General features: G+C 41.5%; 1 protein-coding gene across 5 annotated transcripts; it reads left to right on the top strand.

Moving 5' to 3' along the window:
- Positions 1-2487: 2487 nt before the first annotated feature.
- Positions 2488-22324, top strand: USP44 (ubiquitin specific peptidase 44). 5 transcript variants are annotated; one of them, XM_040595449.1, is made up of 7 exons: positions 2490-2579; positions 5422-5537; positions 8244-9752; positions 18308-18506; positions 19000-19108; positions 20327-20532; positions 20890-22324. In XM_040595449.1, exons 2-7 carry the CDS (start codon positions 5439-5441, stop codon positions 21090-21092), a joined length of 2325 nt encoding a protein of 774 aa, XP_040451383.1. In that variant the 5' UTR covers positions 2490-2579; positions 5422-5438; the 3' UTR covers positions 21093-22324. The 5 variants fall into 5 exon arrangements, with proteins under 5 accessions (XP_040451387.1, XP_040451383.1, XP_040451386.1 ...); XM_040595453.1 differs by lacking the exon at positions 5422-5537 and having other exon boundaries at positions 2488-2579; XM_040595452.1 differs by lacking the exon at positions 5422-5537 and having other exon boundaries at positions 2538-2579; positions 8250-9752.
- The last annotated feature ends 225 nt before the right edge of the window (positions 22325-22549 follow it).

Here is a 22549-nt window from a genome sequence, read left to right as displayed (position 1 = left end):
GTTTACGTGTTATGCTGGAGCCAAATCCCAATTCCAAATCAATACTTTGCAATGTATTAGCCAATGTGGCAGGAACAGAGATTGAAGGCTGCCCTAACCCAATAAGAGTATGAAGTGTGCTTAGTGAAAGTCAGATGAAACGTTGTTCATTAACACAGAGAACAATCCCCCATTCCCCACCCGCCCCCCCACAAAAAAAAGGACCTTTATCTATTCTGTGTTAAATCAGATATTGCAGAGATAGCAGAGACACAGCAAATCTCTGTTATCACTAGAACAGAGTTTTGAAAGATAGGGACTATTTGGTGAAAGAGAAAGGGGTAGCACTGTGCATTACAGAAATTATAGGCTAGCAAAATCAAAAATAGCAACCAAGCACGAATTTCTCAGGATGGTAATCACTTTGGGAATGGCTGCTAAAAGTGGCCATTTAGGGCATAAAGGGGATTGGTGACAAGGCCTCAGGCTGTATCTGAGTGAATAATCAGCTCTGGAGTGAAGCTTATGCATGGCTGAGAGCCACCATTTCCCATTTACATTGCAGGCCCTAGCCCTCCTGCCAGCTGCCCAGGATCAAAGTCTGTCCTGGATGCTTAGGAAAACCAGCATTTGGGATTAACTATTTCTCGGTGCCCTGAATGGTAGTTCCCTGAGCCTCACCTAGACTTCATCCACACGGACCTCCCTCCAGCGCGTGCAGAGGCACCAGGAGCTTGGGCTCTCCCCCTGTAGAGGCTTAGAGCGGCTGAGGAACTCAGGTGAAAGCAGTCTGCAAATGCAGCTGACGAGGTTACAGTAGGGATGGGAGTCAGATCGGTCTCAAAAGCAGATCCAACAGCCGCTTTTAACCAACAGACAGACATGCACACAGAACTGGATTTAGATATTGAGCGTGAGAATATTGTAAGAGGATTCCAGAGACATAGCACTACGGGAGGGTCAGTTTGCCAACTATGACTGAAGAAAATACTGCTGCTGTTAAAGATGGAGTTAGTAACTTGGCAAAAATAAATACAGCTATTTGGAAATTGTTAAGGTTGTCTTAAAAACACCTAAGAGGGATGTGCAAACACATGGAATCACTGTGTACGAACAGCTTTCATAAATATTTTGATTAGGCAACAGTATTCCTCACTTTAAAGTTACAAGTTAGAAACACACTGGAATCAGGAGAGAAGCTTAGAAAATTTACTTTATCTATACACTCTTTTTATGAGCTTCTGAAAGCACCGTGATAAAGTGAACCTGAAGAAAAGCTGAATTGCCTCTCTTGGCCACATCCTGCTAACGCCGTCTCAGCAGCCTCATTAGAAACAGCAAGAACTGGAAAACGCCACTGGAGGAGAAGAGAGACAACTGGGGCCTCTAGATTTCAGGTTTTAAACTGAAACACATTTGCTGTGATGACACAATTAGAAACGCAGAAACAGATGTGCGAGGTTTTGATGCCGTCATGAAAACAGCCTGATGCATGATGGATCGAAAATGAGTGGTGTGATCTGTAGCGCTCACATTCTGCATCAAACCACTGCTTGTTTATCGTGGCTAAGCTGCAGCACGCACACGCACACACACCACAACCACGTTCTGCAACTGCTAGCAGCACCAGGCACCAACTTTCTGGGCAGGTTCACCTAAAATAAAACCCAACCCGATTCAGCTTGGGTGCAAAAAGTGATCTCGGCCCCATCAGGAGGAAGTTTTCTCTGGACAACGTGCAGACTGTGCACGGCTGCCCAGCACGTCCCGGGGCAGAGCAGGAGGCATGCGTGACTCTGAGTTAGCTCAATTCAGGACAAGCAGAACTGGAAAGCAGCTAAAAAGAGCTGGCTGCTTTTCAGAAACTGTTTTTGCCTATTTAACTTTCTGTAATGAAACCTGAAGCTGGAAAAGTACCCGATGGGTAGGGAACAGGGGGGCTGGTAAGAGCTTTTTGTGTGTGTGTGTGAGCTGCCTGGCAGGAGTTTCCACAAGCAATAGGCACAGAGAGATGTGAAGGAGTCTCTCCGTTCCCTGCACGGTGTTTTGGACGCCCCTCGCGTCCGGGCAGGCAGCGCCCAGGCCAGGCACGGCTCCGGGAAGCACCTGCGAGCCCGGCCCTGCCCGGGGCGCAGCGCTGGCCGCCGCCCGCTTGGGGAAATGCGAGCGGAGGGCCCGCTCCGGCCGAACAAGGGCGACGCCGCCGAGGATAAAACAAGAGTGAAACGTAGGAAGGAAAATAAGGAAACCCGCCGGGGAAGCCCGGGACGCCGCGTCTCCCGGTTGGGTGCAGACCCGCCTGACGGAAAACAAGGTGCCCTGCGGGGACAGGCCGTGGCAGGAGCAGCCCTCGGTGCCTCGGGACCCGGCTCCGACGCCCGCCCGCCTCAGCCCCGACCCCGGGGCGGCAGCCCCTCCACTCCCCGCCCGCCTTCCTGCGCCCGGCCCCGCGGGACCGGCCCGCTTGGCCCGGCGGCGGGCGGGGGCGGCCGGGGGAGGTGGGAGGAGACGTGGGAAGGACTTGTGTTGCCACTACAAATCTGGTGACAGACCCGCCGCCGGCACATGGCGATCGGCCCTTCCCGCCCCGCGCTCGGCAGGTGGGTGCGGGGCGGCGGCGCGGGGCGGGGCGGCCGCGGGGGGTGCCTGGCGGCCGCTGCCCCGCAAGCTCGACGCCGCTTGTTTGCCCGCGGGCCCTCCCCTGACGCCCGCTGCCCACCCGTGGGCGAGCGGCAGCGGCTGAGGGGCGACGGGCGCGGGGATCCCGCGGCGGGCCGGGGGGGGTGTGGGGTGGGGGGGCGGCCGCCGCGCGGCGCTGACGTCGCCGAGGGGCCGCTCCGAGGAGGCTGTGGCTCGGGGCGCCCAAGATGGCGGCAGCGGCGGGTGACGGGTGCGTGCGGGGGCGGCCGGCGGGAGCGGGATGGCGGCTCCGCGACCCCGCCGCCCGGCGGGGCAGGTGGCCGGGGCAGGGCGGGGGGTGGTGGCGGCACTCTTTCCCCCGGGGAGGGGCGGTCGCGGCGGCGCGATGCCCGCGCTGGGATACCTGAGGAGGGGGCGCCCGCCGCCGCGGGGGCGAACCGGGCACGGCGTGGGGCCAGGAGAGCCGCCGGGGCGGGAGCGAGGGGGCTGCGGCGGGGGAGCGGCGCGCCCGGGACCGTCCTCCCCTGCCGGCAGGAGAGGTCCTGCCGCCTCCCCGCCGCGCTCCTGCGTGGGGCCCGGGCCTCTCACCCGTCCCGGCGGGGTCGGGAGGGCGTCGAGGTAAGGGAGACCGGGGGGAGGAGGAGGAGGGGGCGGCGGTGAGCCGCGCCGCCGGGCCGGTCCCGCGGGGCTCCTGCGGCCCGTGCCGCTCGTCGGCGAGAGGCGCGGAGTCGCGCCATGTCGCGGGGCGCTGGGGAGCGCCGGACCGTCCTGCCGAAGCGGCCGCGGGCAGGCTCGGGCTGCGGCGTCGAGCGCCGGGTCAGCTCGGCTGGAGCGGCTGTGCGTGCGCGGGCTGTCAGAACAGGGGCCGGGCGGCGTCCGAGCGGCTGTCAGAGCGGTCGGGGGTGCTTATTTTTCTAAATGGATAGAACCGTCAAGTGTAAATCCAGACTAATTAGAAATGCGGTGGTTTTCATGCTTCTGTGAAAGTGCTTCGATCTGAACTATTTGTTTACCTTGAGTTCTCAGCTGCTGGGAACGACCGGTTATTTGCAGCAAGAGACATAGAGTGTAATGCTGTGCCGGTGTCCTGGTGTAAATGACTACTTCTAGGCAGCATAGTGTATATACATTCCTTAGCTGGCGGGAAAAAAAGGAGAAAAAAGTTAGGTGACGATCTGTATGGCTCCAAAGAAAGGAGGCTGAGGCCTTTCTTGTGAAAGGCTGTACTGTTAAACATTGGAAATAATTTACAAAACTTCCTTTTGAAGTGCTGCTTGATTTTTAAGTCTTAACTGCTATGCCCGCAGGACTGTACCGCAGCTTGAAGCTGTGCACATCAGTGTTTTGTTGGGATGCTGCCTTTAAAAAAGGAACTGTGTAAGAAAGCAGTACATATGCCTGGTATTTAGCAGACTTGTTATCTAGAACTTTCAGTTGTTCAAGTACCCGTGATTGCTGGTTTTTCAAGTACTCTGAACCTGACGAAAATAAATTGGTAAAATGTCATCTGATGTAAAAGCCAGCATATTAATAGGGCACATGGGGGTGTAAACACAGGCACACGGACACACACATATTTATATATTAGTAAAACTGTATTGCATTTCTAGTTCAACGCTTGAGATAAACTGATTTTTCATTTACTTGCCAAACAATTAATTACAAAAGTCGTGACTAAGGGACAAAGTCGTCACTAATGGAAAAAGTTTCCTTTCGTTTATGTTTAGAGTTACAATTTTAAAATGTACTAGCTGTGAAGATGAATCTTAATTTCTTGTTTACATGGAACACAAATGGAAGAAACCCAGCCATTTTCCTGACTAAGTTGGATGGGGTTTTTTGACATCAAGTACTTTTTCAGCTCATGTGTAACCCCAGAATGTACATTTTACCAGCCATTCTTTAGTGAGACTGAAGAAATGAGTATGCCAATAAAGTTGAAATGTGTTTCAATGAAAAAAAAAAAAAAAAAAAAAAGCAGAGCTATTCCATATACCTCTATTTCTAACTTGTGAAACTTTGGTGCAGCAAAATATACTTTTGTGTTTCTTTTTACCAGACAACTTAATGCTTCCAGTGGTGCTATTCTGTGTGTTGGTACTCGTTATTTTGCTTACCACTTCTGCTCAGGTCTGTGCTAAGAACACAGGGGGGCTTGATCTCTGAAGTGCTGGTCAACTAATTCACAGTTTCTTTGTGTGTGTGCACAGAACTGAATCTCGGGAGAGAAGAATGCATAAACTAGCGCTGAATAACTTTCTTCAGGGAAATTTAACATTAGAGTATTTGCTTGTACTATTTTATTCTGGCTGCAGCTTTCTTCTAGGTGTGGGAATGACTGTGCAGTATTTTTTAGGTTTCTTCCACCATTATCTGTCACCTCACCCCTGTTTTTTCCCTGAGCTATTCTAGTTAACAAGTCTTGGTTCTAAGGTAAAGTTTTTAGATTTTGTGACTCGATGTAGTCAGTCTCAGTCCTTCAGTACTCCACATCTTAAAACATTTGAACTGTCATCATGCTGCTTGACGTTCAGCTGAAACTTTCTTGGTCTCAGTTTTGTAATTCTAGCTTTTTCAAAGACTTTTCAGATATTTCTGTCTTTTTGACCAAACTCTGCGTTTTGATTTCTTCAAAGAAAGACTTCTCCCATGTCAATGATTTGCCTCCCCCTCCCCCCTTCCACTTCATCTCCTTTTCTCCACACGACGTAGGTGGGAAAATGTCATGCTGGCTTGGTTGTTGGTGGGGGAGCTGGGGTTTTAGGGTTTTTTCTTCAAGCTGCTGATCTTGTGCTTTCGTAGAATCGTGTTGCTTTTGCATGAAGAGCTTGATTGTGCAACCCTGGTTTACACAGTGGTCGTCCTCAAATCAGCAGGCTGTTTTGTCCTCAGTCCAGTATCTGCTTACATTGAGGCATGTAAGTAGTTTCACTTTTGATAATATTTTTAAAATAGAGAAACCCACATTTTCTGACCATATATTATTAAAAATAAGGGTTAAATAGGGCACAGTGTTTACACAGTGACTTTAACAAAACCAGAAAGGGTTGACCTGTCAGACTCCTCTGACTGACAGCATTGCTGTGTGTGACAGCCCTGTGGGAAGGCAGGGTTTAGTTTTCTTTTCTGGCCTGCTGGAAAGGACCGTTACTAATACGTTACGCAGGAGAATCTATTTCTGTTAGCCCAAAAACACAAAGATGAGTCTTGTCTCTTAAAATCCTCTCTACTATATTTAATTCTTGCAGCACACTTTAGATATTACTTTAATAGTCCAGGAAGGATTAACATACATAGTTCAACTCTGAAATTTATGTGAATTTTATCAAGTGCTAGAAAAGCTCAGTTTTCTTGGGGAAAACAGGTTGTCAGACTAGAAGAGGACATGGGATAGCTCTAGCAGTAATTGTAGAGACTAAAAACCAAACTTGGTAAGCAAAGCTATTTGTAAAAGGATCTCATTAGCAGCCTAACGATAGACTACCTTTTAGACTGAAAGAATTTTGTGGATGACAGCAAGCTCATCAAGCTGTTATTTGTGTGATCTGTTGACCCTAGCACACAAGGGATCTCGATCTCCTGTAATACACTTGTGAATGGTACTTAACCTGGGAAACTGAATGTGTACCTAGATGTCATGGTTCCTGAAATTCTTCAGTGTAGTCAGCGAGTACGGACTAGAGACAAGTCTTAGATAAATCTGAATGAGAACGATTTATATAGGTATGTAAAACTGTATAATGTATTAGTTTCACTACAGCTGGCTCAACCTTTTCTGTATTGCAGAGTAACACCTAACTGTGTTGCAGTGCGTGGTGCTGATTATGTGCTTTAGAGTTATTATGGCTCTTATGCTGGTGTCTATATTGTAACATTTTAAAAGGCAGTAGCTGTGGGCCAATTAAGCAAACAAAGCAATTTTTTGTTAAATCTTTTAACTACAGTTTTTATCTAAGTACCAAATGAAAATTAAAGGTTCTTTTCCTGTCTAGCTGCAACTTTTTACCTGTTTCCCTCCCTTAGCAGTGTCATGGCATTGTACGTTAGGATTCCCTCAGTCTAATGCTTATTCTGACCTAGACATCTGTTCTAAGTTGAGTAACCTATTATTATTGTGTATTTCTGAATTGTAAAAATGGAGAAATATTAGTATATTTAAGGATAATAGCGGGACTATAATTTTTTGGGTTCTATCCAGAGTTGTCTGAATCACTCAGTATTTTTGTGATGTGGTTTACTTATCTGTAAAACAGAATCCTGGACCTTGATAATTTAGAGCCTAGGTCAGGTCTACAATCTGCATGCATTTTTAACGGTGCAACTTGTATTAATTGGCATAGCCTGGATATTTTACAAACCCTTGGTACCCCTCAGATGAATTAATCGTTTCATCTGGCAAATGCTGTGCATAATGATACTGGTGCCATGTGCTGTTTAGCTCTTTAGCTAGTGACATCGTGGTACGAACATCCCAGATCAAATACAATAACTTCCTGATATATGGTTTCTCTCTAGAGATAGTCGAAAGATGGCAAAAACAAAGAATGAATCACTGTCTCTTTAATTCTTGTTAGGCAGAGCCTGCCTGTTTGTTTTAGGTAAACGCACCTTATAGGACAAAGCAAATACAGCAGCTTTGAGCAAGTAAATGCTACCACATAAACTTATTAAAAGATGTAAGCCAGTGTTGGCCAAATTTTTAAATAATTTTTTGAAGACATGGATTAGAAAGATCGTTCAAAATGCAGGATTTTATAAAGTTTACAGCAACTGAGGTAGATACCTAATGGTATTTCTGTCTTATGAAGAAAGCAAGTTTTGCTTTTTAGGTCACACTTTTGCTTTCAGAGGTGTTAGGATGACATGTTAAAATGTCCTTATTGAAGATACATTATTGTAGAGAGCATTGGTATTATGGGCTTGCCTGAGCACAAAGGTGCAGTGATTTAATTAAAGGTGTGGTTTAATTAAGGGTTTGAATTGTATAAAGCCTCATTTGTCTGAACTGTTGGCACTGTGTAAACATAATAAATTTAAGCGAACTTTGTACTTCTGCACTTTATTGCACTTATGCTTAGGAAAAGAATTAATAGGAGCAGTTTATAGCCATAGTCTCACAGAACGGTTTGAGTTGGAAGGGGCCTTCAAAGATCCTCGAGTCCAAGCCCCCTGCCATGGGCAGCCCTCCTTGCACTAGATCAGGTTGCTCAAAGCTTATCCAACCTGACCTTGAGTGCTTCCTGGGATGGGACACCTGCAGCTTCACTGGCAACTTGTCCCATTTTAAGTTGTGTTTGTATCCAAACTCTTTAACAGTGTCTTGTAATTTAATGGGTGCCCTGAAAAGAACAGGCCTCATCTGAAGTGGCTAGTATGTTTCAGTCCTGAGTCCGAAGGTACTGGGATCACAGTGAGATCGAGACCATTTAGTCTGAAGGTCGAACTGCAGTTGATGATGTTGATTGTGCCCCCACGTAACTGACTGCCTTTATGTGTTTGGTGACACTTAATTGGATGGCAATCATGATCTTGGCCTCAAGTATGAGTTTGGTATACTCTTGATACCTGTAAAAGTGATGCACTTGGGTATTTATGCACTGTAATTTATGACTTCTTTTTTTTAGTTGCAGATTGAAATACGGACAGCGAATAGTTTGGATGATGTGTTTTGCCAGTGTATCTCTGCAAGTTCAGTTCTAACAATGGATAAATGTAAGCACATAGGACGTCTGCGTCTGGCCCAAGATCACTCCATTCTCAATCCTCAGAAATGGCATTGCATGGACTGCAATACTACCGAATCTGTGTGGGCATGCCTCAGCTGCTCGTATGTGGCGTGTGGAAGATACATTGAAGAACATGCACTAAAGCACTTTCAGGAGAGCAGTCATCCAGTGGCATTGGAAGTAAACGAGCTGTATGTTTTCTGTTATCTCTGTGATGATTATGTTCTTAATGATAATGCAACTGGTGATCTAAAACTGTTGCGAAGTACGTTAAGTGCAATCAAAAGTCAAAACTATGAGTGCACTACTCGAAGTGGGAGGACTTTGCGTTCTATGGGCACAAGTGATGATTCTTACCTTTCACATGGTGGTGCCCAAGCCTTGCTTCGGAATGAAGATCGTATGTTCACAGCTCTCTGGCACCGACGGCGTGCATCCCTGGGAAGAATATTCAGATCATGGTTTGAGTTGACACCTACTGGAAAAAAGATTTTGGAAGAAGGACGTAGGGAAGAAGCAGAAGAAAGAAGGGACAAAGCTAGGAAGAGAAGACAGGAACGAAAGCGTGAGTTGAAAGCAGAGATGGAAAAGATGCCTCCAAGAAAGAGCAGTCGTCTGCAAAATCAGATTAGAATGTCCTCCCAAACAGCACCCTGCCTGCAAAAACCATCTCAGAACATGGAATCTGTGGCAGAGTTGAAAGAAACATATACCTCAGATGAAGTAAGATTGAAAAAAATAAGTGACTCTCCAATTAAACGAAGGCCCACAGTGACTCCTGGGGTAACAGGACTGAGAAACCTGGGAAATACATGCTATATGAATTCTGTCCTGCAGGTATTAAGTCACTTACTTATTTTTCGAGAATGCTTTTTAAAGCTTGACCTCAACCAAACTCAGGAACTGCTGGCAACAGCAACCAATGATAAAACCAGATCTTCATCGAAACACCTGTCAATAGCTGCCTCAACATTACATGTGAATGAGAGCCAAGAGAAAGCAAAGGGATCATCTTCTGTGAGGCGGCCTGGTTTATCCTCTGGATTAAGTGGAGGAGCATCAAAAAGTAGAAGTATGGAACTTATTCAGCCCAGGGAGCCCAGTTCAAAGCATATTTCTCTCTGTCATGAGCTGCATACTCTGTTCCAAGTTATGTGGTCTGGCAAATGGGCACTGGTGTCTCCTTTTGCCATGCTTCATTCTGTGTGGAGACTAATTCCAGCCTTCAGAGGATATGCCCAACAAGATGCTCAGGAATTTCTCTGTGAACTTTTGGATAAAGTGCAGCAGGAACTGGAGGCTACGGGAACCAGATACACAGCTGTCATCCCTGCTTCTCAAAGAAAACTTATAAAACATGTTTTGAACGTGGTTAACAGCATCTTTCATGGACAGCTATTAAGTCAGGTATGTTTTATGAGTATTTTTTTAATGTAATGATTTGTAGTTATGGATTTATACTGGCCAGTGGTAGGCATACTTAATATAATTAGCATACCTTAATATAATACTGAAGGTCAATACAGTTGTAACTACTGAGGAGGCATGGGGAGGATTAAATACACACGGTTTCAGAAGAAAGGTCATTTGGGTACTCATAAAACTTTCAATAGAAGAGTCACTGGATAAAAATGAAAGTTTAAATTTGGTATTCTAAAGCACTGAGAAATATCTGTCTTTGCTATTAAGCACCAACTAATTTGTAGGAATAAAGAATTTACAGTCTTAAGTATATAGCTTATCGCTATAGTGATACTAGATAAAAAGTGTTAAGGAAGGTGTTAAATCTTGTCTAAGTGGAAACTGATGAGGTAATGGCTGCCAAGCAGGGTATTATTTCAGTAAATAACTTGAATTTGAGATTCATTACTACGGAGTAATTGCGTGTAATGATGCTGTGTACAGGAATACTAATACTTCTTTTCTGTTGCAACATAAAGGTACAGAAGGTTCTGTCAGCACAGGAACTAAATTTGTGGGATGAAGGCAACTGTTGTTTTTATTTTTTCTGTCTGACTGCTCTCCTTTTTTCTTCTTTTCGGCTTCCTGTTAAGTACTTCAGTCTGTCCACTTACTATTATGCATATCCCAACCGTGTGTATGTACAAACGCCTGAGAACTGACTGAACAAACAAATGCTGGTTTCTGTTGAATTAATCTAAAAACTGACCAGACTGCAGCAGGAACAGAGGTTGGGGAAGTCTTGGTCCCCAGGAACTGATCTTTAGTATGCATGCACCCGTTAATGAAGGAGTACAGAAGCATTTTATGGATATGTCAGGTAAAGGACATAGTTCTAACACAGATTAACAAAAATGTGGATGTTGCTGTTGTTCTATTTTGATTTGTAGTTTAATGTTTTAGTATGTGGAGTTAGAAATCCAAGTTGTTTTTGACAAAGGTAGGATTGTTTACTGCTATGATACTGTAAACTTTATCATGAGATAACAGGGTTGTTTGCAGCATATGCTGGCTTTTAGGTTATTTTAGGGTTTGTGTAACTACAAGAAACTGTTTTATCAACTAAAAAAACCGGATAATCCTCTACCTTCCATTTGGCCCAGTGTAAGAGCATTTCTGCTGGCATACCTCCTTTCCTTAAGGTAGTTTATATATCTTGTGTCAGGGTTGTGCTAAAGTGTCTAGTATATTATGTCATTAAAGCTTTCTATTTGAAAATCACGTTCCTGTCCAAAATAGTAACTTTGTTAGTAAAACAAAGTAATTCTTAAGTATACTGACAAGGTTTTGTTGCATTCCATGCATTCCAAGCCTTCTTACGAGATCTAATTTTTTGGAAGTATTTTCAAGGTTTTGAAGGCACACACATTATTTCAGTAGTACCACTTTTACATGCTTTTAGGTTTGTTATGTGAAGAGGCTTGTGACTAGAAACCCTCCCACCCTCCTGAAATCAGGGAGGGGAATAGTGATAATTCACTCAAGTGTCATCAAGTAAGACTGAAAGGGAATTAAACAGTTTTGAGCTATTCTGTGATTTCTGTGACTACAACACATATTTCTTTTACTGCAGCTGGTTAATGTCTGTGTGCAAAATACAGCCTTGATGAACATGAATGCCCCAAGTGAGGGGAACAAGGAAAAGAGCATTGAGGCTGTTATCTGTAGTAATTCCTCCCTAGCTCATTGGGCAGTTCCACAGACAATGTCCAACACTTCATCTCTTAACGTTCCCTTTGTCTTCCACTCTTTTGTTTCAGTTTAAGTCTTCACTAGCACTTTTGAACATTGTAAGTATTAAAAGCAAAAGGTAACTCCTGAAGATTTACATTTCTTCCTTGATAAAATGTATTCAGGTCATCTTATGATTCAGTCCCTGGTGTTTGGACATAGAAGGGTAAGTTTTAAAGACTCTCATTAGGCTATTACTTTTCTCTCCTCAATAAGCTGCCTGCATCATGATTTCACTAGGCATTTGTCAGAACCGGCACAAAGTTCTATAGTGCAGTTAACAAAAAAGGCAAGAAAACATCCATGCAGGGCTGAATTAAAATGTGACATACTTCTTGCTGTGTCATCACATCGTTGACGTTACTTATTAAAAGCAAGGAGTGTATGCTTTGTCCCTGTAGGTTTAATTTTATCTACCTACAAGCTGTAACGGCATTACAGTTTCTCTCTAGAAGATTGTTGGAGCTGTAGCCTGTTGCATTAAAAACAGGATGGGATTTTAGTCTACAGTATTTAATAAGCTACATCTTAATTCAGTGAATAAGGGGAATTGAGAAGTTACTTTCTGTGCACAGTTGCCTTCCACTTAAGGATCACTAAAAAAATTATTATCCTTACTGTCCCTTTGTACTGAAGATGCCAGTTGAACGTACTTGATTCTGTGAGGTACTTAAGCATAGTGAAGTCAGTCTTCTTGACCTTCAAACCTCAGCAATACTATGAACTACTCTTGATACAGTACACAGGGGATCACTTACAATGCAGATAAGCTGTATGTTTACTTAGGTTTCACATTACTTTCATGCGCAATAAAACATTGTCCCTATTCTTCTAGCTCTTCTATTTTAACTTGAAGTCATAATCCTGAGTTTGCCTTCAGTCTCTTGCTATTGCAGTGGCTGCCTGGCTCAGCACTAATTTAGGATATAAGATTAAGAAAGGAGAAAATCGGGTGTGTGAGAATCTTACGCAGATTATTTTTTGATAATTAGGAAAAGCTTAAGGCGATGTCAAAACAATTCCACATTTTATATGAGTTGTTTTGTTATGTTCTTGGCTGATTTAAAGTGAGTATTTGTCACCTACTACTTGAAATCTTTTATTACTTTATGGATACTAGACTAGGTAACAAGTAACTTCAGGAATAGCACAAGTGGATTGCTTCTTGACTTCCTTAAATTTTTTTTTTATTTTATTCCAATATCCTTTTTAGGATCAGAGCTTTTTGCTTTGCAACACAGACTGAAACTTCAATACCCAGTACATCTAAGGGGAGTAAAGACAGCATAACTAGCTACAAAACCCTTCCCCTCTTTTTCCTGTCTCACATGCTAGTCTTCCTCCAGTGATTGCCTGGAGAAAGTTGTGCTGTAGCACTTACTGGACAAAGGAGTATCTTGTAAACATGGGCTTTTGGAGACAGATCTGGAGCAGTGGCTTGTCCCTCTCAACCCCATTGGGAATGTAAGCAGGTGCCAATATATCTATTGAAGTCCCAGTTGTTTTCAATCCCTCAAGTGTTTGTACTCGTAGAAGGTACCTGCTATCTTCTGTCCTCAGTCCTTCAGTGGGAAAGGAGAAGATACTGCACTATGAAGTTATGTGGTACACTGATCTACACTGATCCACAGATCTTCAAAGTACACTTCAAGGGCTCAAGTAGGTTAGCTGCTCTCTCTGTCAAGAGGTTTTTGGCGTGTGTTTTTTCAATTGGTCCCAGCTAAATAGCACAGTATCTTTAAAGTATCTTTATTTCAAACTGTCCATATTAAGCAAGGAAGTGGGCAGGTATATATGTAAAAATCCAGAGACTGAAATAACAGATTTTAGCTTCCAGGGTAAATGTGTGTTTTCAGCACTGCTTTCGGAGAATTGTCCTGCATATCTGCAGAGATCTTATAAGCAGTAACTCTGATGTGTGTAGTTGTACCAGTGTTAAAATTTTTGTCAGGATGATTTATACCGGGCAGGGGGGAGACAGGGAAACTAGTATGAAGTATTTGTGGAAGCTGATCTAGACATAGCAGGTCTATTGCAGATACTTAACGCTGGCAAAATCTTATGCCATAGTAGTGGCAATGTTGATTTAGTAACAAGTTTCCTTTACAGATAAATTGTGGCTAGTTACCATTTCTTCTTAGGACAAGCCTGTTGTGGGCTGTGAGACTTTTTCCCAATAATTCACCATTTATTATAGAAATGCCTAGTAAGAACTAATTTTGGTATCTCTAGGCATACTTAAAAAAATCCCAAATGGTTTATTACTTCCTGATCATTTTTAAGATGGAGTCTGAGCAGAATGCCTCCCCCTGGACCCTGGGAGAGTAAGTGTGCAGCGCTCAGAGAAATGAGTATGTCAAGACCCAGAGAGTGAAGTAGGTTCTAACCATTGTAGGATGTAAACTATGTTTAAAATTTTAAAAGGCGCTGCCTTCCCTTGCAAGTCTTGCTCTGTTTACTTTCTTAACCGCTACTTCAGGACAGATTGACTGAGAGAAAGGGAAGTGTGTGACACCCTTTGGTTTTGGGTAGTATGCTGTGAGTTAAGGTTTGGGGGAGAATGCTGAAGCTGACTTGTGCAGAGCTGGTTGTTAAGTGTCCCACTGAATACACTATTAAAAACTATGAGAACTTCAGGCAGGTCATAGGAGAATGTGCACTTAAACCAATCCGTGACCTGCGTACTGTTTTCTGTATTCTGGTATTAGTCGCTGTTTTTACGTGTAGCATGAACCACAAAATGGTTGTCGAGTTGCTTTCTAACCAGATGAAGGTGACATTTTAAGTTAAATCTACAAGAGGCCATTGAATCATAGACCATGGTTTGCTGTGGTTATGCTTATGTTATTCTGTTAAATAGATACAGATAACTGTGATGATGCTGTATACTCATCACTACAAAGTTTAGGGCTTTTTTATAACTGCAGAAATATAGTATGGACTGTCATGTAGAATTTTGTATTACAGCAGTATCCTAGAAATCCCCTTCTACTTGGATTACTTTGTGGAAAAATGCAATTACTGCTCTTTCTATATATGTTTCACATGGTGAAAACTTAAGTAGTAGTGAAAGCACAAAAATGGGGCTGGCCATCTTGCTGTTCTTAAAAAAACCAAACAAAAAAGAATTAAGAGCAGAGATAGTAACAGTTGTTTTTCTTCCATGCAAGTGCAGGCAAAATAGGCAAAACAGCTGATGATGGAATTGGCTTCTTCTGTAGCAAAATGTTAACTATTTTCTTCGGCTGCATTTAGGTTGAATGCCATCCAGGGCAGTGGCTGTCCATCAAATTATTGTGGGCACAATGATCCTTGTGCAAGTGGTCTCCATGCTTAGCTTCAATCAAGCAATTTGATCCATCTCTTTTCAGTCCGGCCTTTGGCCCATGATTGAATACTGAGCTTTAACCAAACAATTGTATATAAGTACCCATGTTTCAAGGCATGAGAGGGTGGTCAGGGAAGAACATAAGGTTGAGATTTCAGACTAGCTAAAACCAGGAATTTACTTTCTTTGCTCTAATGTAAACTTCTCATGTAGCTTTGTTACAAAGGACAGCATTAAGGCTTCCTGAAATAGAAATTATGGAATATAATGGGGAAGGTGAAGTCAAACTCTGAATTTGTAAAATGTAGTCATAAAAAGATACATGTCATTAACCAGATTGCTAGAGCAGACTTGGTTTTCTATTACTGTTATTCATACTCATACCATAGAGAGCTACACTGGACAGATGTATAAAAGTTTTTGCCAGCCCTGTGAGTTTGTGTGTTTTTGGTTTTATAAAAACCTCATGTCTTGTTCAACTTTTGAGCAGTTCATACAGTTTCAGTGCTCTTCATGAAGAAGAAAATCTGGGTTGCACTTTGTGAATGGAAGTGGAGTGTGAGATAAAGGAGTGCCATTTCGGACTGAAAGAGGAGTGATGGGAGTGTTGTAAAGCCTGTGCTGCACAGGCCAGTGCAGATGGATTCCACCGAAGGGTAGGGATCCTCCTACTTGTTAAGTAACCCAATTTATGAGCTCGGGCCTGGCTAAGAAAAATACTTCCAACCTTTGTTCCAGCCCTGATTTGCCTCTCTTTTACCACCGAGTGAGCATACAGGAGCAGTTATACACAGTGGCTGATACAGTTGGGTGTATGCGTATCCGAATACTGCAGGTTACTTGGCTATTACGCAGATCCCAGTTGAACTCTTTAATAAAGAGTTTAACTCTGCTGCAGACTCAGGGTGAGGAGGACTGTCTTGAGTTGGAGAAAATAAGTGCAGCTCTATATCAGTACAGGATTTTGTCAACACAGGTCAGCTTTGCTTGCAGTTGCATGGCGATGAGAAGCAGCACTATTGCATTAGAGTATTGGTTTTTTAGTTTTTTGAGAGGCCAAAATCAGAAGCTAGATCAATTATTTGTTTCTTTTTCTTTGAGGTAGTACTTATTAGCTAGTTGGGAAAGAGGATCTGAAAATAACCTAGTCTATTAACATTACATGTTAAATTTTAAACCTCAGACTTGTTAGAAATTATTTGAAGTACATACTGAGTTCATGTATGCACTTCATCCTGACCTCTTTAATCTTCAGTGTGTGTTCGTGTGCAACAAATTCTTAAGTTGTCAATTAAATCAACTTTTGGCCCAACAAAATCACCCATTTATACAGTAGAAATCTATTAGTCATATTGTTTTTATGCTGGAGTTAGCTTGAACTGTGGCCAAACATATTATTTTGTCTCCAAGTCTAGATTCTGGCTCTGAATTACTAATAGTTTGTGGCTTTGAAATGCTGCCAGATGTTAGCGCTTACAAAAGAAGCTCCTGTCAGTGTAAATTAAAGGAGAAGATTATCTTTTCTGCCATGTAAGTTCAAAGTTTTGTTTTCTAAGAACAAGGCAGTGGCATTTTCTTCTTAGAACTTAAAGCAGCTACCAGCTTTCCTAACTCCACTGCTAAACATGTACAGGTGCACAAATACATATATGCTAATGCATAGATCGTGTACAAGCTGTTGTAGCTAATGAATGTATTAAATACTAGTTACTCGCAAGAACACCTAGAAGGAAGATTCCATAAGGTGACAGGTCTGTCATTATATAAATGATCATGAAATAACAGTCAAAGCAGGGTGAATAACTGTGTAACAGCAACCTTTTAGAGGAATATAAAGGAACTCTCGAACAAAACCAAGTGTCACACTTGTGTGGGCTTACTAACCTAACTGAAGAGAACTACACCAAATTTATGTAAGGCAGCAACGCAAAGGCGTGCCTGTGAAATAACATTTGGATTCCATGTGGATTTTTTCATTCCTTTATTACTACGTCTTTGTATTAGTTGTTCCAAACAACTTGTGGTATTTTCCTAAATAGGAAGCATGTTTATAGAGATTTAGTTTAGAATTACTTACCCTTGTGGTGCAAACTTAAGGAAATACTTGATATTCCATTTACTTTAAAAAACATGAATGGTGGTGTCTCATCACACCTGGCTGTTTTTCTGAGCTGATAAATAGCAGTATCTTGATAGTAGGTTCTATATGAAAATTCTGAGTTCCTTTAATCTTATTGGTGGGGAAGTTTAATTGTTGGGGAAGGGGGTGGGAACATGTTAGATGCTTATGGAAGTTCTGTCAAAGCCATCTTATTTAAGCCCAATTAAAATTCAATGTATTTTCAGAATGTGTCTTTTCTAGAGCAGTGAGGCTAGAGCTGCTTGAGTTAGTGGTCAACTGCAACTTATAAGCCAATAAATACATTAACAGTAGAAAACATGGGTAATTAATCTTCAGGATTGTACTGTACTTTGTTGTATTGAACATACCAAGGTGAGTGTATCTTTAGTCTCAAACACAGACTTGATATCTACTGGTATTTCTGTATAGCCTTTATGAACTATGCTTGTTGCAGTCTAAATGGAGTTTCACTACTGCGTAAGTTCAGCTGCTAATAGAAGTTATTAATCCACATGGATCATGGAAGGGTGGAGGTCCTTTGGAAGAAGACTCAAATGATGTGGCACTCTTCTGTAAGCAGCTTGAGCTGGCTTTTAGAAGACTGCATTGTGAATCAGCACCTAGTGTGTTGTCATTCCAACTTAGAGAGCTACTGGTTTTAACTTATTTCCATAGATATTGGATGTTATCATAATTGTCCCCTGATGTATTATCTGCATTTTCCAGGTTGACTCACTTCACTTCTTGACATTTTATTTATGTTGTCTTACTGCTTGTCCTTTCCCTAGTGTGACGATGGATCCACTTACTGAAAGAAGAAATAAATTATTTTTACCTGTTAATTTTTCTTTGAAGAAGTATGCTTCCTAATCCAGGCTTCCCTGGAAGACTTACAAAGTAAGAAGGATATGACTTTAAAACCCCCAGCTGTTTTTTTTGTTTGGTGTTTTTTTGTTGTTGTTGTTTCTAAACTTTAGTTTCTCTCTAATGTGAATTTTATTTTTGGAGTGTTTCTTTTTGGAGAAAAGACTCCTGAGACTCCACCAGCTGCTTTCTCTTGGACAGTCCCAGACAGACAATTCTGACACTGCTTTTGTTTCTCTAAGAATATACCTGTATGTGATAACAGTATTGGACATGCTACTTCAGAGAAAAGAAATTATGTGTACCATTTCTTCTGTTAAATGACTATGTCTTGTCTTTGGTTGCATCAGTTATCTCTAGGGGGATTTTTTTTTTTTTTAAAAAAAGCTATTATTACGGTACTTTTAGCAAAGTAAGTTTTTGAGTGTAAGCAACTGATGAAATATCATTTTACAGGTTACATGTCTTGCCTGTGACAATAAATCAAATACCATAGAACCTTTTTGGGACTTATCCCTGGAGTTTCCTGAGAGGTATCACTGCAACGGCAAGGAGATGTCATCTCAGTATCCATGTCTGCTGACAGAAATGCTGGCCAAGTTTACAGAAACCGAAGCTTTGGAAGGAAAGATATATGCATGCGATCGGTGCAACAGTGAGTAAAGACAGTATGTACTCATGCATACATTCTCTGTGTAAAATGTAAAGTAAGCTGACAGTGAAAGTACAGAAGAAAATACTAAAAGTCTTAGAAGTATGTTGCAAACAAAGTCGTCCTTCTTGTGTCCTGATGTGGTCATTTGACAGCTGTTACTTGCCACCTAGAAGATTAAATTGTTCAAAGGATGTGTTGAAGTGTGATGCTTCTCTTAGATAAAGTCTGATCACACACTAATAGCAATTCTGATACTCCCAGCTGAAGAACCCGTCAGCTTTTTATATTAAGGTGACTAACCTAAGTGACCACAAGTATTTCATACTTACATCATAAAATAATCCTTGCAAAATGGCTCTCAGTATATCCTTTTTAAGGAGGCACATAACCAGAGCTATTCAGGTCCGCACAAATTTGGTGCATAAATCTTAGACTGAAATACTGTTAGGCTGTTATCAAGATTTGTGTTGTGTAACTGTGTGTTTGGCCTCAGCAAAACGAAGGAAGTTTTCTTCTAAACCAGTTATACTCACAGAAGCTCAGAAGCAGCTTATGGTGTGTCGACTACCTCAGGTTCTCAGATTACACCTTAAACGGTTTAGGTAAGTAGTACCACAGCAAACAGTACTGCAAACTGCCCATTCAGTTCTGCTCTTCTGTTGTTTGGGATCAGTGTTTTTCAGCATCAGTTTAATTTCTTTTTACTGGTATGATGGAAATAGTTATTCGAAACTTCTTTTTCTTCTTTAATTTAAATGTCAATAAGATACACTGTAAGTAGAGAACTAACTTTTTGGATACACTTGCTACTTTAATAGCAAAATTATTTCATCCTTCTTTTCAGTCAAAACCTACTAACCTTGCTGTGAACTCCGCTGGTAAAAATTAATCTTGTGTTATCTTCAGATAGAGTAAATGCTCATAGTCACTAACGTATAAACCAAGATTGTATTCAGTGGAAGTCTCACATAGCCAGACAGAACTTTCTCATATAACCAAATACATTAATATTAATGCATTAGCTTGAGAGCTAGGAAGTGGAGACTTCATCTGTGTGAACTCTTAGTCCACGCATTAGCCTGTGCCCAATACGAAGGAAACTGAAAATGAGATAGAATAAATGAGAAATACTGATGGATATCCTACAATCATTTAGGTTGGAAAATACATTTGAGATCAAATAATATGTGGAAAGTACTTGCCAGTCACTGTAACACAGATCTTAAGATGGATGTTTCAGAAGATGAGAATCATAAAATCATTTAGGTTGGAAAAGACCTTCAGGTGGATCCCATCTGACCCTATAGAGGTGTGTGTGTCTAAGTGGAGCAGAAGGTTACTGTTTCCTCCTGGACTGTGGGGACTTCATTCTGCTCCTTGTCCCTGTCTTCTAGCTCAGGGGGCTGAGTACCCTGAGGGTAACTGGCCTTGCTATTAAAGACAAGGCAAAAAAGTCATTAAGTACCTCAGCCTTATCCATATCCTTTGTGGCAATGTCCCATGTCCCCGCCCCAGCCCCCTCTTCCAATAAAGAATGGAGATTATCCTTGGACCTCCTTTTGTTGCTAATATATTTCTAAATACATTTTTTGTTACCTTTTATGGCTGAATAGTAGCTACCGTAGACAAATTTTGAAAGGCCTTGAAATACAGAAGTGAAAGAGGAAGCCTAGAAAAGAAGTATGCAAATTAGCATTGATCTTGTGCACAAAGACAACAGTGATGATAAAATTTGTTATGTTAAAACATATTTCAGAACACTTTCTTTCTTTGGAAAAAAAAAAAAAAGAAAAATAAGTTTTCATTTGACAACCTTCCAGGTGGTCAGGACGCAATCATCGTGAGAAGATCGGCATACACGTTAATTTTGATCAGATGCTGAACATGGAGCCTTACTGCTGCAGAGAATCCCTCAAGTCCCTCCTACCTGACTGCTTTATCTACGACTTGTCCGCTGTGGTAATGCATCACGGGAAAGGATTTGGCTCAGGGCACTACACTGCCTACTGCTACAATTCAGAAGGAGGTAGGAATCAGCTGTGAAATAAGGAGTGTGGGAGAGAGGGGTATTTGTAATTCTGAACTGATAGGCTTACTGTCTTCTCTCAAAAGCAGAAGGGGAGTCACTTGTAGCTGAACTGCCTGGAATGAGAATTGCAGTTCTGTAGAGCAAAACAGTTCAATTTTTGTATTGGCTTGTTAAATGTGTTCTGGCTATAAACTCTTGTAAATGTGAGGAAGCTAATCTGGGCCTGAAACAGCATAGATAGGGTTCACATACAACTCCTTGAATGGGACTGAACACTGATTGGTTATTAAGTGTAACACAGTTACTTCAAATCAGTGTCCTGATGACTTTTTTTGGTGTATTTCTTCACTGCAGGATTTTGGGTACACTGCAATGATTCGAAACTCAACATGTGCACTATGGAAGAAGTACGCAAGGCTCAAGCCTACATTTTGTTTTACAGCCAACGACTTACTCAGGCAAACGGACATGGTAAAACACTATGTCCTAGCACAGCTGAAAGTCAGCAGCACACAGAATTAGCTGGCTCTTCCATGGCCAACAGTAGTAGCAGCTAATCCAAAGCCAGTCAACTGTATGGTAAAAGTTTGAATTGTCATAACTATATATTTTTAAATGAAACAGAAGTACAGTATTGTACTTTTTAAATTTGAATCTGTGTACAATGTTTATGTACTTTTGTATGAGTTAAAGTGCTCTTTACAATTGTTAGTAAAAGTTTTTATTGACAGTAAGTAACTTTTAAAGTACCTAGAATTTCAATATAGCTATTTTTTTTAAGAAAAAGGATTGCTATTTGCATTTAACTCTTACCTCAGGCTGTTTGTTTGTTTGTTTTTAAGCTGGTTTTGTATTTTGATAAAAGTTTTGAAATGGTTTAGAAAAATGACTTTCAATGGGCAACTGATGTTTCTCTGATTAATTTTTTATATATGCTTGTGTACATTTTATAGTATAGTTCTAATGATACCGTGATTTTTACTGTCTGCAGGAATTGCTACTAAGTTTTAGAATATTAACATTCACAAGCAAGGAATGTTTTATATGTCAAATAGTAACTGAACTTTTCCATAGGTAACACTCTGTATATTCTTTGTGACTAAAGTGAAATTATCTTGCAAGTTTCAAGGGAGCTACACTAAAGATACATTGATAGAATTTCTTAAAGTCTGAAATCAAGGAAATAGAGCGTGAACTTATTTTTATGTAAGAGGAGCATCTAATAATGCAAGAATGTATCTTTACCAAGACTTTCCATGTTTTAAGCCTTAAAAAGTCTGGGAACTTAAAACTCAAGTGCCATAGTCAAAGTACTAACTTGACAACCAGGGCCTTTTTATTCCACTAACACAGAAAGCTTTCTTAAAAAAACAAAAACACAAAACACCACCAAAAACACAAAACCACATTCACCCACCTCACTGTCATTGCTATTAGCACCCCTCTTTCTTGCATTGGGCAAGCTCAATTTAAACTGTAGCAAGCATTGTTGGTCTCGGTAATCTCTAATTCAGACCAAAAGAAGCTGTAACATTTCTCTGAAAGTATTTTCAATCTGACTGTTTCCATTACCTGAAACTGCTGTACCTTCTCCATGGTCCTACCACTAGCATTAACAGAACTGTGCACTGATAAGAACTAACAAGCAGGAATTATCAGCCCTCCACATACAGTACTTAATGCCAAGTAAATTTCAATTGTGAAGTTTTGCGTAAGTCCTATGCAAATTGTTACCTCATCTTCTGCAAAGTTTATACCTCAATAAAATGCCTTTATGTGGACAGGAAAACGTGTGTACTGGAATTAGCTCCTACATTATCATTACAATCTTTCTAATTATTATTTTAAAATTTTGTCTAATGTGGGTCAAGCCATTAACTATAAGAATGCTTTGGCCATCTGTTACTGATTTAACAGCTAGGTTTTTTTTCATGACTTTTCCTATCATTTCTATCTATGTTTCTGAAAGATGCCATATTACAGGGAGTACATAGTGGTCTCAGTCCTCTAACTT

The sequence above is a fragment of the Falco naumanni genome, chromosome 5, assembly GCF_017639655.2.
Source record: "Falco naumanni isolate bFalNau1 chromosome 5, bFalNau1.pat, whole genome shotgun sequence".
NCBI classification, from domain to species: domain Eukaryota; kingdom Metazoa; phylum Chordata; class Aves; order Falconiformes; family Falconidae; genus Falco; species Falco naumanni.
Note: the sequence above shows the minus strand (reverse complement) of the source record. Positions and strands in the feature narration are given on the sequence as shown.